Here is a 17,117-nt window from a genome sequence, read left to right as displayed (position 1 = left end):
CCCTCTTACAGGCAGGCCCTGAGCTTTTTCGTCTCTATGTCCGAGCACCTGGCACATAATCGAGGCTTAATAAATGCCTATTGAATAAATTCATCACTCACCATCTCTCCAACTAGGCCCAGAGACCTGAGGGCAGGAACTACATATTTGTCTCTGTATCCCCAGGACTGAGCACATAGCAAGTAGTGGACTAAGGATAAAGGAAGACACCAGCAAACACGTATAGCACTTAATACAAACCAGGCGTGCCCTGCTGCAAGTGCTATCTCTGTATTACCTCATGTAATCTTTGCAACAAATATCCCATTATACAGAGAAGGAAACTGAGGCACGGAGTTAAGTAACTTGCCCATGGTCACACTGTTAGCTAGAGCAGGGGTCCCCAAACTGCGGCCCGCGGGCCACATGCGGCCCCCTGAGGCCATTTATCCAGCCCCCGCCACATTCCAGAAGGGGCACCTCTTTCATTGGTGGTCAGTGAGACCACCGCAAAGCGCGGCGTCGCTCACGTACAGTACTATTTCTGGTGATGCGGGACGCACGCTTCACGGCTCTGGAAGCGCGTCATATCACTTGTTACGGCTAGCAGTGACAAATACGGAACCGGACATTGACCAGCTCATTAGCCAAAAGCAGGCCCATAGTTCCCATTGAAATACTGGCCAGTTTGTTGATTTAAATTTACTTGTTCTTTATTTTAAATATTGTATTTGCTCCCGTTTTTTGTTTTTTTTTTTTTTACTTTAAAATAAGATATGTGCAGTGTGCAAAGGGATTTGTTCATAGTTTTTTTTATAGTCTGGCCCTCCAACAGTCTGAGGGACAGTGAACTGGCCCCCTGTGTAAAAAGTTTGGGGATCCCTGAGCTAGAGGCAGGCCTGGGACTTAGCCCTGGTGGCCAGCTCCACCATCCACACCCAGGTTCAATGTCATCAAACCTCTCGCTCAGGTTCCCAGTAGCCGGAGCTCAGCTGTGGTGAACCCTCCCCTGCCTAGAACCACCGGACACCCAGAAGACAGGAAAGCTCTTCCCCACGCCCAAGGCCTGCCACGCTGGGCCGGCGAGAACTTGACTTCACTGTCACATCAGTCATTTTGGAGAGTAAATTGGAATCTCTGGGAGGAGATGGGGGAGGAGAGCAGCAAACCAACCAGGGAGGCTTTGAGGATCACCCTGTGCCAATTAGCGGCCCCTCTGTGCCAGGCCCAGATGGAGCCCTGCCTTGGCCTGATTCAGGGCTCACTCGGTCAATTATCACCTATCTCCGGAGCCCAAGGGGCAGGCGGGAGAAAATCTGTTTCCCTGTAATCCTCCCCCACATCCCGGCCGGCTGCCATCGCTGCCTGGGGTTGCCTGGCCAAAGGCTCTGGGCATCGGCAGAAGGCGAGTGCTGGCCGGCTGCTTTGGCCCCAAGTCCTATATTTGGGGCCCAGGCTTTACCCCTCCCTTCCTGAGAGACCCCTTCAAGCCCCATCCCCTCAGGAGGCCTGACAAGATGATCTCCAGTCCTGACATTCAGCCACTGTGTAATTTCTGAGTCCGGCAGTACCTGGGCACGAGGTCTTTGGAACCGCAAGGACTTGCAGTCAACCTTCAGCTCTGCCATTTAGAAGCTATCTGACCTTGGCGTGATCACTCACCTCCCCGAGCCTCAATTTCCTCATCTGTAAAGTAGGGAGTGATAATGATACTTCAGTGGGTGGTTGTGTGAATTAGTGAGAAAATTCATGTGAATCACTTGTCCTGGGCCTGGCACTTGGAAAGCACATAATAAACGAGAATTATTATTGTCATTATGTGCTGGATGAATAATAATAGCTAACTAACATTTACATAACACTTGCTATTAATATCTGTTCTAAGTGTTCTCTGTATATGAACCTATCAAACCCACAGCCCCTGCCCTCAAGTTTCTCGCTTTCCAGCTGGGGAGACAGAGCTACTTTCATTCAGAAAACTGAATTAACTGAGTACCTACTATGTGCCAGACCTTGTATTAGGTGCTGGGCAAATGGAGATTAAAGATCCAGCCTCTACCCCAACCAGGGTTCACCGACCAGTGGGCAGAACACGGAGAAGTCACATATAGGTTAGGTCCAGTGGTGGGATGGAGCAGGTTTGTGCTAGCTTGGCTCACAAGAGCCAACTGTGGGCATTTCTTCCCAACTCAGTTATCTCAAATTGGTAGCTGGAAATTTGCCCTGGTGGGAGCATTTACCCCACAGAAATCAGCAATCACAACAAATCAGGGCTTCCTTCCCTCCCTCCCCCAGCCACCGCTGCCTACAGAGCCATGTGTCTGGCGCCCTGCAGTGGAGGTCTGAGTTGTCTGCCGTACTCCCTGCAGAGGCCAGGCCTCCCAGAGGTGCCCATGTCAGACTCACTAATCCCAGGGGACAAGATGATGGGGGAGAAGGGCATTCAGGCAACAGGACCAGTGTATGTGTGCAGCCAGGCCATCGCGGGAACTGCAAACAGATGAGAGAGGTGACAGATGGCGATGGAGAAGTATACAGGACGGTTGCCTGAGACGGAGGGTGTTTCCAGGATACGGGGCTTGCAGTTTGAAAACCAGGATGAGCAGGTCACCCCAGTGGACAGGCCCCTGGGGAGATCTATGGGGAGAACAAATGAGACGTGGAGAGGGATCTGAGCATCCATGCGGCCTGATGAAGTTGAGATGATAATGGACTACTCAACTAAGTACTTCCTCATCCACTTCCTTGTCTTACTCTCACAACATTCTGTAAGGGCTATATTTGTACATTCAACAAATATATATTGAGCACCTAATGTGTTCCCACCATTCCGTTATGAGCTAGGAACCCAACGAGACCAGACAAACCCGGTTCTTCTGCTCTTCTGCCCCTCTCCAGGTCCTTCCAGTGCAGGGAAGGGACAGCAAACACGTTTATAAGCTGTTTTATAATTCCATACAGTTGACCCTTAAACAGCACCGTAGTTAGGGGCACCAACTCCCCGCACAGTTGAAAATCTGCCTATAACTTTTGACTCTACAGTCACCCCTTCAAATCTGTGGATTCAACCAACCTCAGATGGAAAACTATTTTTGATTGCATTGGGAATGTGAAAATACTGTTCTCCATTCACAGTTGGTTGAATCCACAGATATGAACGAAACCCATGGATATGAAGGGCCGCCTGTATTTATTGGAAGAAATATGCATGTAAGTGGGTCTGTGCAGTTCAAACCCATGTTGTTGGAGGGCCAACTGTAATGAAACATTGTGATGAAGGTCAATAAAGGAAACAAACGGAGACAGACATTGTAATAAATCGCTTTAGCCAGGGTGGTCAGGGAGGGCTCTCCGAGTGACATTTTTTTAAAGATTTTTCTTTATTGCCTGACCTGTGGTGGCACAGTGGATAGGGCGTCAACCTGGAATGCTGAGGTCCCCAGTTCAAAACCCTGGATTTGCCTGTTCCAAAGGCACATACAACAAGCAATCAATGAACAATTAAAGTGAAGCAACTATGAGTTGATACTTCTCATACCCCCACCTATTTCTCTGTAAAGTCAATAAATAAAATCTTTTTCTTTTTTTTTTTGTATTTTTCTGAAGTTGGAAACGGGGAGGCAGTCAGACAGCCTCCAGCATGCGCCCAACTGGGATTCACCCGGCATGCCCGCCAGGGGGCGATGTTCCGCCCATCTGGGGCGTTGCTCTGCTGCAACCAGAGCCATTCTAGCGCCTGAGGCAGAGGCCATAGAGCCATCTTCAGGGCCTGGGCCAACTTTGCTCCAATGGAGCCTTGGATGCGGGAGGGGAAGAGAGAGACAGAGAGGAAGAAGAGGGGGAGGGGTGGAGAAGCAGATGGGTGCTTCTCCTGTGTGCCCTGGCCGGGAATCGAACCCGGGACCCCTTGCACGCCAGGCCGATGCTCTACCACTGAGCCAACCGGCCAGGGCTAAAATCTTTTTTAAAATAAAGGATTTTACTTATTGATTTTAGAGAGAGGAGAGAGAGAAGGGGGGAGGATCAGAAAGCATCAACTCATAGTTGCTTCTCCTATGTGCCTTGACCAGGCAAGCACAGGGTTTCGAACCAGTGACCTCAGCATTTCAGGTCGATGCTCTGTCTACTACGCCACCACAGGTCAGGTTTCAGAAGATATTTAAGCTGGGCCCTCAGGGTTGAAAAGGATCAGCCATGGGCAGAGCAGGGACAGCAGTCCAGGCAGGGAGTTCAGCATGGCCCAAGGCCCCGGGTGAGAATATTCATGATGACCAGGGGCTGGTGCACAGTAGTGAGGAGAGTAGCAAGAAGTCATAGGAAGACACAGAGCCAAGCTTGCAGGTCTTATGGGCCAGGGCTCGGTGTGTCGATTAATTCCAGTGCCTTGTGAGGTGCCGTTGCTAAGTTTAGTAGGGTACAGTGGGTCTGACTCATTCTCGTCAGAGCACAGACAATCAGCCGGCAGGCAGACCCATTCAGAGGCTCTCACCACATCGTAAGCATGCAGGTATCACAGCTCCCTTTCTGGAGGAGACTGAGTCTCAGAGACCGCAAGGACCTGCCTGAGCCCACACACCTATCAGAGGTGCAGCTGCCAAGTCTGTGTCTTCAGGTCTCGCTGTGTTCTTCCCACTTCTGTATGAGACTCAGGTGTTGGCAGGACGGGTGCCTGGCCAGCTGAGAAGCTAGAAGCGTGGCCCCCTAGGGCACCGGGCTCTGTGGATGGCAGCTGCCCCAGACACTCACTCGCTGTGGGAGAGGAGGCGACTGATGGGAGCTGAGGCCAGCACACCCCACAGTTACACAGTACAGCTGCCATCAGAGAGGAGCCATGTGTGCCTGCTCCTCCTCTCTGGGCCTCAGTTTCCTCAAATGTCAAACAAGGCAGTTGAGCTGGCACTCCTCAACTCACCCACCCATCACCCACTGGATAGCCGAATTCGTATTAGAAGGTTACAGTCCAGCCAGGTACTTACAGATTCCTAAGTAAGAAGTTACAATACTCACCTCAACCCTGCATGGGGTCTTAGGGAAGACTTCCCAGAAGAGGTGATACCTGTGCAGAGTCAGGATGTAAGAGGTCACCTTATGACAAAGGGAGGGCATTCCAGGTAACGAGGGCAGGATCGACAAAGGCCAGAGGTGTGGAGGGGGCCTGGGGGCAGGCGACGTATGCCGCTGACTGTGTAGGCCGTCAGGCACAGGCTCGGGGTGGTGGGCACTGAGAGCTGGGCACGTGCCAGCCCTGGGCTCCCAGAGGGCCCTGTGAGGAGGTTAGGGGACCAGTGTGGATTTTTTTAACAGCAGTTTTATTGTGATGTAACTCACATATCATACAATTCCCCCATTTAAATTGTACAATTCCGTGATTTTTACTATACTCAGAATTGTGCAACTATCACCACAATCAATTTTATTACATTCTCAGCACCTCAGAAAGAAGCCCTATTTCCCATTAGCATCCTTCCCCATCCTCTGCTCTCCCCAGCCCCTGGCAGCCGCTACTCTACTTTCTCTCTATGGGTGTGCCTATTTTGGACATTTGCACATAAGTAGAAGCATATCCTATGTGGCCGTTTGTGACTGGTTTCTTTCTTTTTTATTTAGAAATTTAATTTAATGGGGTGACACAGATCAAAAAGAGTACATAGGTTTCAGATAAACATTTCTATAGCATTTGAACTGTTGATTGTGTTGTGTGCCCAGCACTCAAAAGTCAAATCGTTTTCTGTCACCATATATTTATCCCTCTTTACTCCCCTCCCTCCGACCCCCCCTTCCCCACTCTCTGGTACCCACTTCAGTTTGATTTATGTCCTTGAGTCTCATTTTTATATCCCACCTATGTGTGAGATTATATCGTTATTAGCTTTTTCTGATTTACTTATTTCACTCAGTATAATGTTCTCAAGGTCCATCCATGTTGTCGTAAATGGCAATATGTCATCATTTCTTATGGCTGAGTGGTATTCCACTGTATACATGTACCACACCTTTTTTTTATCCAATCCCCTATCGAGGGATAACACTTTGGTCATTGCCATGTGACTGGCTTCTTTCACTAAGCACAATGTTTTCAAGGTTCATCGTATTGTAGCAGGGGTCAGTCCTTCCTTCCTTTTTCTGGCCAAATAATATTCCATTGTAAGCCATTGTGGATGTTTAAGTGACACAGAAAAGTTTGCACTTTGGAAAGCTGGCTCTTGAGGGTGGGCAGGAGGAGGCCAGATGGCCAGGAGAAGCTGAGGAGGGGGTAGGTGGGGCAGCAGAGAGGAGCCAGGACAGGGCACTGCTGAGGAGGGAAGACATGGTAATTGATTGGCTGCAGGGGGTGGGAGGGGAGAGGGACAACAGAAGAAAGGGTTTTACGAAGCACAGTGCCAAGAGATACAGAAACCGCAGAATGCCCAGTGGGAGGGCCAAGGGGTGCCAGCAGCACACCTAATGAGGGAAAGCTTCTGAAGAAGGCAGCCTGGGGAGTCTCAGAGGGGACCAGGATTTGGTGATGGGAGAAGACAGCCGGGAAGGCGGTCCAGATGGAGGGGCTGGCACGGTGCAGAGGGGAGAGTGGGCAGCCACCCACCAGCCAGGCCCAGGGAATTGCCAGCAGATGGAAGAGGCATGCTAAGCTGGGCAGGCTCTCACCAGAGGGGGAGCCAGGAGGATCTTGGTCTTGGAGCCAAAACCCTTTGGCATCCATCAAGATGGTCCTAGAACCTCACATGCGGGTCCTGTGTCCCCATTCTACAGTAGAGAAAATTGAGGTTCAGAGAGGTCAACTACTCAACTAGAGCTGGGGCTGCCCCTTCCTCCATTCAGCAGGGAAAGGTTGGTGCCTACGGGAAGGCAAGAGGGAGGGAGGGGAGGCGGACGCAGGGGAGCCAGAGCCGGCGCGGCAAAATGGAGAGAGCCCTGGACAGGCACCCAGAGCAGGAGCTGCCAATCCCTGCTCAGCACTCCTGGACCATGATGCAATGCAAGTCCCAGAAAGGTGGTGTAGTGCGGTGGTTAGGGAAGTGGCCCCTAGGGTCAGACCACCTGGGATCGAATCCCAGCTCTGCTACTGTAAGCCCACATCACATCCTTGGAAAGTTACTTTACCTCTGTGCTTTCATTCCCCCTTCTGAAAATGGGGGTGGTAATATTACCTCCATCATAGGGCTGGGTGAGGCTTGGATGACTTATTACGAGTTAAGTCCTTAGGACAGTGCCAACATTTCATAAGTACTCAATAAATGTTGGCCGTTTCCTATTGATGCTCTAGAGCCCTGTTTTGAAGCCCTAACAAGTCCCCAGAGGCACTCAGTGCCCTCCTGGCTGCTGGCACGCTAGCCTGGTCAGTGTGTCAAAGTCCTGTCTTCCCCCTCACCTGGCAGCTCCTTAAGGACTGGGCTGGAGCTGATTCTTGTCCCCACAGGGCCTAGTCAGAATGGCATCAGTCAGGTGGTTGTTGATTAGGATGACTACCAACTTCTGGAACCTTCCGCTAAAGGCAGACAAAGTAGGGCCTAGGAGTGGGGGTGCCGTCTCCTAGTGGCATGCCCTGAGATTTTAACTGCAACTCCTAACTCCTCCCAACTGTGGGCCGGTACTGCTCATTGATTGTAGTTCTCTTGGCCACTTTATGGGGCAGGTGCTCTTATCAGTGAGAAAACGAGCTCAGGGAAGCTGAACTACCTGTCTGAGGTCACCCAGCAGATTAGTATTTGAACCAGATAGCTTAATAATGCCAGGAATTGTTCTAGACATTTTTGCCATAACAACCAAATGTCATCCTCACCACAACTCAAGGAGGTAGACACTACTGTCCCCATTTTACAGATGAGGGAACAGCTTAGGTGACTTGCTTGATGTCACATTGCTGGCACAGGTAGAATGGGATTTGCCAGGCAGCCTGTATGCTAACCACCATTCTTCACTGCCTTTCTACTTGCATGGCCTCCAAAGCCCAAACTCTTTCCACTTCAGCAGGCAGTTTCTAGGAGTATTTATAGGGAGTGTCTGCTGAGTGCCAGGTTCTGTAGCTAGGCACAGGGGAAGGAATTGTGAATCAGACATGGCTGCAGCTGGGGGAGCTGAGAGCGTGGCCAGGAGCCCTCTTGATGAATAATTATGACAGGGGAGTAAAGCCCTCTGAACTCAAGAAATGTAAGCACCAAGGAGAATGGGGTCTCTAAGGCTCAAGCTGGTTGAAGGGCTGGGAAGGGTTGATTTGCTAAGACTTGGACCTGAGCCTGACTGGGAGGTGGCGCAGTGGATAGAGCGTCGGACTGGGATGTGGAGGACCCAGGTTCGAGACCCCGAGGTCGCCAGCTTGAGCACGGGCTCATCTGGTTTGAGCAAATCTCACCAGCTTGAACCCAAAGTCGCTGGCTTGAGCAAGGGGTTACTTGCTCTGCTGTAGCCCCCCAGTCAAGGCACATATGAGAAAGCAATCAATGAACAACTAAGGTGTCGCAATGAAAAACTAATGATTGATGCTTCTCATCTCTCTCCATTCCTGTCTGTCTGTCCCTATCTGTCCCTCTCTCTGACTCTCTCACTGTCACTGTAAAAAAAAAAAAAAAAATCTTACAAAGACTTAGACCTGAAAGATAAGCTTAAAGACTGGGGCTAGAGAAACAATTTGGGAAATTTATGTTAATTCTTTGTCTATGAGGAAAGCGATGCTCAGAGAGGCGGAGCTGCTTACCAAAGGTCACACAGAGCTCTCTAGCTTGGAGTGTGATCCAGGTGAGAGCCCTGGCCTGTGGACGGTTTAGCCACATGTCGTCCCGAGGAGGAACCTGCCCCTTGCAAAGCCCTTCCTGTCCACCTTCTCACTTACGCCTTGCATGATCTCCCCCAAAGCACCGCAGCAGAGCTGGGGTTATGAACCCCAGTAAGTGGGAAACAAAGCAGGCCAGGAAAGGGGCCCTAAGCCCAGGTCTCCTGATTCCCAGGCCAGGGCCAGGAGGAAGCATAGGGTGGGTTAGCATACAGGCCTACACAGGAGTGCTCACCTCTTGTAGAACCTAAGCTTTGAGCTGCAGGGCCTGAACCCAATCCTGAGCATCCCCCAGAGCAGGGAAGGAGGCCAAAGACCTGTGAGATCCCAGATGGCTTAATGCCCACCAAGTGCAAACACTGCCCTCCTCAGGCTGTCCCTAGTACTGCAGACCCCTGTAATTCAATAAACTGATCAAACACCTGCTATTATAACAGCTACTATATACTGTGCAAAGCCTCATGTCATGTGCCAAGTGCTCACAATGACCCAGAGAAATAGACCTTAGAGTCATAATTTTACAGATAAAGAAACTGAGTCTCAGAATGGTTAAGCCACTTATCTAGAGCCACACAGCTAGTACAGGGCCGAGCTGGGACTCAAACTCAGGTCTGTCTGCTTCCAAAGCCAGCGTTCTTGCCTTCTCTACCACATTGCCTCTCGACATGCTGTGCTCGGACTTCTCTACTGTCATGTAATCATCTCGATCATCTGGAACCCAGGACTCTAGTCATAGGGAACAGTGCCCAACCAGCGATTAGAAAGCAAGACCAGGCCATGAGTACTGCCATGGACCTCTAGGATTGATCCTATCGGCTGTGGCCCAGCCAGCCTGAAGTAGGTAAGAAAGTCTGCAGACCCCCCCCGCTGAACACATAGACAGCTTTAGAGACAGAAAGCAGGTAGCCCGGGACCTTCTGGGCGCAGCTAGGACTGCTTCATGGGAGAGTGGAGATCCCAAGAACTTCATGAAGTGGTGTTTCTCAGCAGTGACACTGCCTGGCCCCTTCCTTAAGGCTGCATGGCCCCTCGAGATGTTGCTTGTCCCCTCCATGAGACTGCGTGGTCCTCTCTGAGTTTACTGGTTTACTCAGTGACTGACTCTCTTTGTCTTCTCTCGCAGGTTGCCCATCTGGAACTTTTAAGGCCAACCAAGGGGACGAGGCCTGCACCCACTGTCCCATCAACAGCCGGACCACTTCAGAAGGGGCCACCAATTGCGTCTGCCGCAATGGCTACTACCGAGCAGACCTGGACCCACTGGACATGCCCTGCACAAGTACGTCCGGGGCCCCTTGAGGCGACGTCTGAGTCCACAGTCTCTTGCAGAAAAGCCTAGAGCCAAGGTTGGGCGGCTGTCCGGCTACAGCCAGCCTTTCCTGAGTGACGATCATCCAATACCTGGGGGAAGCGAGATAGAAAACTGGTTGGAAAAGGACCATCCTGTGGTAGTCCCTGAGGCAGTCGTGCTGCCAGCGTGCAGACACCACGGAGCTGGCATCTGGCTCCTCACCCCCTTTCTGCTAAGTCACGTGGAGGATAAAGTCAAGGTCTTGCTTCACAAAGGGACAGAGAATGGCAGGGTTGGCAGAGAAAGAACCAACACAGGTGGTGTCTGTAGCAGATAAGGCTGCCCAGTGTTCTAACCTGGCAGCGGCTGCCTGAGTCACAGGCCAACGCTCTCTAAGAAAGGGTGACTACGAGGGCAGTGTTACAACCCCTGTATTGGAGTGCCATTCACCTGCAGGCAGCTGAGAGCTGACCCCAGTGGCATAAACCGTAAGGGTTTATTCTCTCACATAACAGAAGCCCATAGAGAGGGCAGTCCTGGGATAATATGGTAAATCCATGGAGTTCTCTGGAACCTGGCTTTTCCTTTCTGCTTTGTCATTCCTAGCATGCGGTTTCTATCCTTCATGCCACTCCATAGTCCAACATTGCTGCCGAAGCTCCAGCCATCACACATGTTCTCGGCAGCAGAAAGAAGGAAAGGGATAAAGGGGTGTTCTACAACTCTCTCCTTTTAAGAAGTTTTAACCCACAACTTCCGCTATAATCAGCAGCCAGCACTTAATGGCAGGAGGCTGGGAAATACAGTCTCTAGCTAGACATATTGCCACCTGAATAAAATTAGGTTCTGTTCTAAGGAAAAAGAGGAAACCTCCAACACCAAAAGGCTGTCCCTAATAACAAACACCAAGGAGATTGGCGTCCAGGGAGAAAGGTTTAAGCCAGGGGTCCCCAAACTACGTCCCGCGGGCCACATGCGGCCCCCTAAGACCATTTATCCGGCCCGCCACACTTCCGGAAGGGGCACCTCTTTCATTGGTGGTCAGTGAGAGGAGTAAAGTATGGTGTCGCTCACGTACAGTACTACTTCCAGTGACGTGAGATGTATGCGTCACGGCTCCGGAAGCGCGTCCTATCACTTGTTAGGGCTATCAGTGACAAATATGGATCTGGACATTGACCATCTCATTAGCCAAAAGCAGGACCATAGTTCCCATTGAAATACTGGTCAGTTTGTTGATTTAAATTTACTTGTTATTTATTTTAAATATTGTATTTGTTCCCGTTTTGTTTTTTTACTTTAAAATAAGATATGTGCAGTGTGCATAGGAATTTGTTCATAGTTTTTTTTTTATAGTCCGGCCCTCCAACAGTCTGAGGGACAGTAAACTGGCCCCCTGTGTAAAAAGTTTGGGGACCCCTGGTTTAAGCAGATATATAGCAGCATGAGAGTTATGCCCTAGAAATATCTCTGGTGGGTGGAGAGGAGAAAGTATTTGGAGAAAGTCTTGGGGGTAAGGACATGGGCTGGAGCCAGGGCAGAAACATATCCCCACGGCCTCCACTGACTGACTCCCCTCCCCCTCCCCAGCCATCCCCTCTGCACCCCAGGCAGTGATCTCCAGCGTCAACGAGACCTCACTCATGCTAGAGTGGACCCCGCCCCGTGACTCGGGAGGCCGTGAGGATCTCGTCTACAACATCATCTGTAAGAGCTGCGGCTCAGGCCGGGGCGCCTGCACCCGCTGTGGGGACAACGTGCAGTACGCGCCCCGCCAGCTGGGCCTCACCGAGCCCCGCATTTACATCAGTGACCTGCTGGCCCACACCCAGTACACTTTCGAGATCCAGGCCGTGAATGGCGTCACCGACCAGAGCCCCTTCTCGCCTCAGTTTGCTTCCGTGAACATTACCACCAACCAAGCAGGTAAGCACTTCAAAGGCAGGCTCCGGGGGCAGCGCTGCGCCACGCTGTGCCAAGTGGGTATCCTGCCAGCCCTCGTTAAAGACGCCCTCACATCTGTGGTTTCCTCTTTTCAAAGGCTGTGTGTGTGATCCAGCCACCTGGGAGAGCGTTGCCATTGTAGTGGTATTTATAATAATTGCTGTCACTTGCTGAACGTGTGTTAACTGAAGGTGAAAGCGAAGCTGCTACGACAAAATGGCCCGGGGTTGGGCGGCTCGGAGAACACAGACTGCGCTTCTCTCCCGTGGAGGCGTCCGGGGTGAGCGGGCGCCTGCAGACAGGGGCCAGGCCCCTTGGGTCTTGTTGCCTCCCCACCGGCTGGCCCTGGTAGAAGCTGTGTCGCAGGCAGGTCTGTGCTCTAGCCTGCGGGAAGGCCCGGAGAGAGGAGACCCCCGCAGGGAAGTGTTTTAAGCAAGAAAGGCAGAGGTGCACCCCATCATTTCTGTGCGCCTTCTACTGAAAGGAACTTGGTCGTGCGGCATCACTGACCCACACAGGAGGATGGCAGGCGTACTCTCGCCCAGCCTAACTTAAATTTATCACAACGGGAGGTGGGTAGACAGACTCCAGGGCACATCCAGCAGTTTCCACAGGTGTTTCCTTTGAACTTCCTGCCCTCCCCAGTCTAACTCCACCAAAATTCTTCTCCCTACGCGTACCCTTAAACCCTTTCTGTGAGACCCTGGCCAGTTGGCTCAGTGGTAGAGCGTCGGCCTGGCGTGTGGAAGTCCTGGGTTCGATTCCCGGCCAGGGCACACAGGAGAAGCACCCATCTGCTTCTCCACCCCTCCCCCCCTCCTCCCTCTCTGTCTCTCTCTTCCCCTCCCGCAGCCGAGGCTCCATTGGAGCAAAGATGGCCTGGGCGCTGGGGATGGCTCCTTGACCTCTGCCCCAGGCGCTAGAGTGGCTCTGGTCGCAACAGAGCGACGCCCCGGAGGGGCAGAGCATCGCCCCCTGGTGCTTGTGCCGGGTGGATCCCAGTCGGGCGCATGCAGGAGTCTGTCTGACTGTCTCTCCCTGTTTCCAGCTTCAGAAAAATACACACACACACACACACACACACACACACAAACCCTTTCTGTGACCCCATGTCGCCCTCCCTCTTCCACCCTGCTTTCCTTCACAGTGAAAAGTTGCCAAGCAATGCAGCCTCCCCCACCCCCGATTCCTTCAGTCCACTGCACTTAGGTGTTCGCCCCTTCTCTCCACCAAGACCACTGTCCTCAGTGTGTCACCTAAGATCGCCATATGGCCAGGTCCAGGAGACACTTGCAGCCTCATCCCTCAGCCAAGGGCCATATGAAATCTTCAAGGACCTTCTGGTACCTGTGGGTGGAAACCTTGGCGGTTGGCACTGAGAATGTGCCCCTGTTATTCACTCAGCAGTCCTTGCCATGCCCCTGCTATGAGAGTGATCTGGGTGCTGTCCAAGGAGGAGCCCAGGGTGGCCAGGTCCCAGGAAAAAAAGTGAGTGGGCTGTTCAGTTTATCTTTTGGATGCCAGGTGGGGCCCACACAGTAAGCACTCTGTGGTGGAGGTCCAGGGAGGCTTGCTGTCGGAGGCAGGATTTGACCTGTCGTTTAAAGGCTCAATAGAAATTTAAGGGGAGGCCCTGGCCGGTTGGCTCAGCGGTAGAGCGTCGGCCTGGTGTGCGGGGAACCCGGGTTCGATTCCCGGCCAGGGCACATAGGAGAAGCGCCCATTTGCTTCTCCACTCCTCCCCCCCCTCCTTCCTCTCTGTCTCTCTCTTCCCCTCCCGCAGCCGAGGCTCCATTGGAGCAAAGATGGCCCGGGCGCTAGGCCGGCTCCTTGGCCTCTGCCCCAGGCGCTAGAGTGGCTCTGGTCGTGGCAGAGCGACACCCCGGAGGGGCAGAGCATCACCCCCTGGTGGGCAGAGCGTGGCCCCTGGTGGGTGTGCCGGGTGGATCCCGGTCGGGCGCATGCGGGAGTCTGTCTGACTGTCTCTCCCCATTTCCAGCTTCAGAAAAATACAAAAAAAAAAAAAAAAGAAAGAAATTTAAGGGGAGCAATAGAAAGAAATGGACATGGAAGGACAAAGCGCAACCCATTCTACCTGGTTGAGGGATGCTTTCCATGCTTGACCTCACTGCATTCCCCTGGTCTCCTTGAGTAGGAGGCATCTGCGTCCCCGTTTTACGGATGATGCTCAGAAAAGTAGAGTCACAAAGCAGGAAGGACAAGAGGCAGGAATTAACTAGGTCTGACACACTCCCGTGCTTGGGCTAAATGTGGGGTATGTCCAAAGAAGCTTGAGTGTGACTGTGGGTCTGATTGTGCTTGTGAGCGAGCGTATTTGGAGAAGGTATGGGTATGCCTTATTGTTTGGGTGACTGTATTTGAGATTGCATGCGACCTTGGTGTGTGACTCCCTACTGACACTTGCATTGGGGAGCATGGCTTCATCTGAATCTGAGGGACATGGGGTGGGGATGGTTGTTTGGACAGGAGTTTTTTGTCTGAATGTGGTCGGCCTGTCTGTACATTTGTGTTTGAGAAGGAGTGTGGTTTTGTTTGTGAATGTTCGTGGTATTGCTGTGGTGGAAAGGGCATGTTTTGAGTGTGTGCCTGCAGTTCTTGAAGGGCCCTGGGTGCATTTAAGTCCCACCCAGACTGGGGTCCAGACAGAGCTGATTCAAGGTGCAATCCAAGAGAACCTCAAAGGCCAACAGCTGTTGGCAGAGACACCCAACAGATTGTGAAGCCTCAGCTGTGAGGCTTTCCTGCTCAACAAACCCCCGAGGTCGGGAAGCCAGGCTCCCAATGGGAGAGGAGAGAAGGGAACTCTTCAACTGGGAGAAGCTAGAATTCCTCAAAGCCCCTGGATGTCTTTCCCTGGCTGTGGGGGCCTTCTCTGCATCCATTTGGGAGCCCTGAGGATGGGACTACCTACTTGAGAAGCCTCAGCATTTAGCCACGAGGATGGAGTCTGGGCTACTGGGGTGGAGCCCCCTTGTCCGGAGCTGAAGGCTCCCAGAGAATAGAGATAGGGCAAAATGGAAGTGAGGGGCTTTCAGAGACGACGGTACCAGGGAGCCCTCAAGATCAAGGGACAGAAGCAGTGAGAAACAAGTACTGGATTGGGAACAGGGGACCTGAGTCTGCATCCCAGCTTTACCATTCATTTGACAGGTGATCTTTGTGTATTAGTCAGTAATTGCTGCCATAATGCTGCATAACAAAACCACCCCAAAACTCAGTAGTTTACAACAATAAACATTTATTTTCTCACTCACTAGTCTGTAGGTCAGCTAGGGTTTAGCTAATCTGCACAATCTGTGCTGGGCAGGTCTCCAGAATGTGGGCTGGATTCAGTCTGTTCCATATGTCTCCTCATTCTCATTGGACCAGCAGCCACCCAGGCTTATTTCTCTCATGAATGGTGGGAACACAAGTGGCCAGGCCAAGCCATGCCACACAAACACATGTCTCTGCTTGTGGCACAGTCGCCCACAGTAAATGAGCCCTGCAGACTTACTTGGCAAAGGGTGTGGGTACATAATCCTGTTACAGAGAGGAAGAACTGAGATAACTGATCCAACCTGTCACGCTCGTGAAAATCACTTCCTCCTGCTGGGCCTTGCTTTCCCCACCAAATTGTGTGTCGAAGTATACGAGAGCATTTCAGAATACAGGTTCTAGAATCCGCCCAGACCTGCTGAATCAGAACCCCAGGAGCAAGCCAAGAATCTGCATTTTTATTAAGAGGCTCAAGTGTTTCTTACCAACAGACAAATTTGGAAAACTCCAGTCTAAGGGAGTCTAAATCCCTGAACCTTTCTGGATCATAACTACCCTCCCCTCCTCTCTGTTCCAAGCCCCTAGATAAGCCCCACTCTCATGAATGCCCAGAGCCCATTGCCAGTACAGCCATGCCATGCCCTCACCACATGATGCCCCTTTTGCCAGATGAGGAAATGGAAGCCCAGAGAAGTGGAGTCCTTTATGCTACTAAATGGCCTCAATTAGGACTTTAACCCAAGATCACGTGACTCCAAGTCTACACGGGACAAGACACAGGTCCCATCCTTGCAGATTTATGTCCTGGTTGGGAAGATGAGACATGGACAAAGTCTACATACAACGGCCTGAGGGCCCAAGGAGGGGTCATGGAGGTGAGGGAGATCACAGGCAGGGGAGACCATTTCTTCCTGGGGAGGGGAGAAAGGCCTGCCTTGGAACGCTTGGTTTGGAAGGATGGAGAGGCTTCTAGCAAACAGAGATGGAACCATGCAGGGAAGGAGGCGTCCCGGGGAGGGAAGCATAGGAGGCAGGTGGAGGGAGACTCCTCCTTTCTGTTCCTCCTAAGCATCAGGATCCTAAGCATCGGACTCCTGCCACAGGGTTTTTTGTTGTTGTTGTTGTTTTGTTTGTTTGTTTGTTTTATTCATTTTAGAGAGGGAAGAGAGAGAGAAGGGGGGAGGAGCAGGAAGCATCAACTCTCATATGTGCCTTGACCAGGCAAGCCCAGGGTTTCGAACCGGTGACCTCGTCGTTCCAGGTCAATGCTTTTATGCACTGCGCCACCGCAGGTCAGGCCTGCCACAGGGTTTTGCATATGTTGTTCCCTTTGCCTAGAGTGCTTCCCCACTCTCCCACCTTCCTTCAGACCTTAATTCATCTTCGTTGACCTTCCTGACTTGATCACATGCCCTACCTAGCACCATGGCCCTCAAGTTCCTGAGGCTGAGGTTTTTGCCTTATGTCTTCGATCATTTCCTTCCCGTCTCTCCCCTACTGTCACCGTGGTACACGGTGGGTCTGTTTTTCCTCACTGTGGTTTTCCCAGCACCTGGACAGGGGCACACCACCGTGAATGCTCACTGAGCATTTGCAGCAGGGCTCAGAGGAGCATGGAGTGAGGTGGGGTTGTGGGGAAGTATGATAAGGCTGGAAAGCAAGGCTGGGAACTTGATTTCCAGACAGATGCAGTCAGTGCTCAGTTTTAATCAGACCCTAAAATTCAATATCTAAATATCTACCTTGTTGCCTTAAAAGGGAAAGGTATTCCTTTGGGGCAAGTGACAGGCCCTTGCGCACAATGCCTGGCATTCTCTGGGGACTGCTGTCTTCTGACTTCATGAAGCCACCATGCTG

The 17,117-nt window shown here is 51.8% G+C and overlaps 1 protein-coding gene across 3 annotated transcripts in view; it reads left to right on the top strand.

Annotated features, from left to right (window-relative positions):
• EPHB2 (EPH receptor B2) overlaps positions 1-17,117 on the top strand; it is a 193,191-nt gene that overhangs the window by 139,859 nt on the left and 36,215 nt on the right. For all 3 annotated transcript variants that reach the window (XM_066270150.1, XM_066270149.1, XM_066270148.1), the window contains exons 4-5: positions 9,870-10,025; positions 11,628-11,963. In XM_066270150.1, coding sequence (XP_066126247.1) covers positions 9,870-10,025; positions 11,628-11,963 — 492 coding nt within the window. The remainder of the gene's footprint in view (positions 1-9,869; positions 10,026-11,627; positions 11,964-17,117) is intronic.

Source organism: Saccopteryx bilineata, chromosome 3, assembly GCF_036850765.1.
Source record: "Saccopteryx bilineata isolate mSacBil1 chromosome 3, mSacBil1_pri_phased_curated, whole genome shotgun sequence".
Lineage (NCBI taxonomy): Eukaryota > Metazoa > Chordata > Mammalia > Chiroptera > Emballonuridae > Saccopteryx > Saccopteryx bilineata.
Note: the sequence above shows the minus strand (reverse complement) of the source record. Positions and strands in the feature narration are given on the sequence as shown.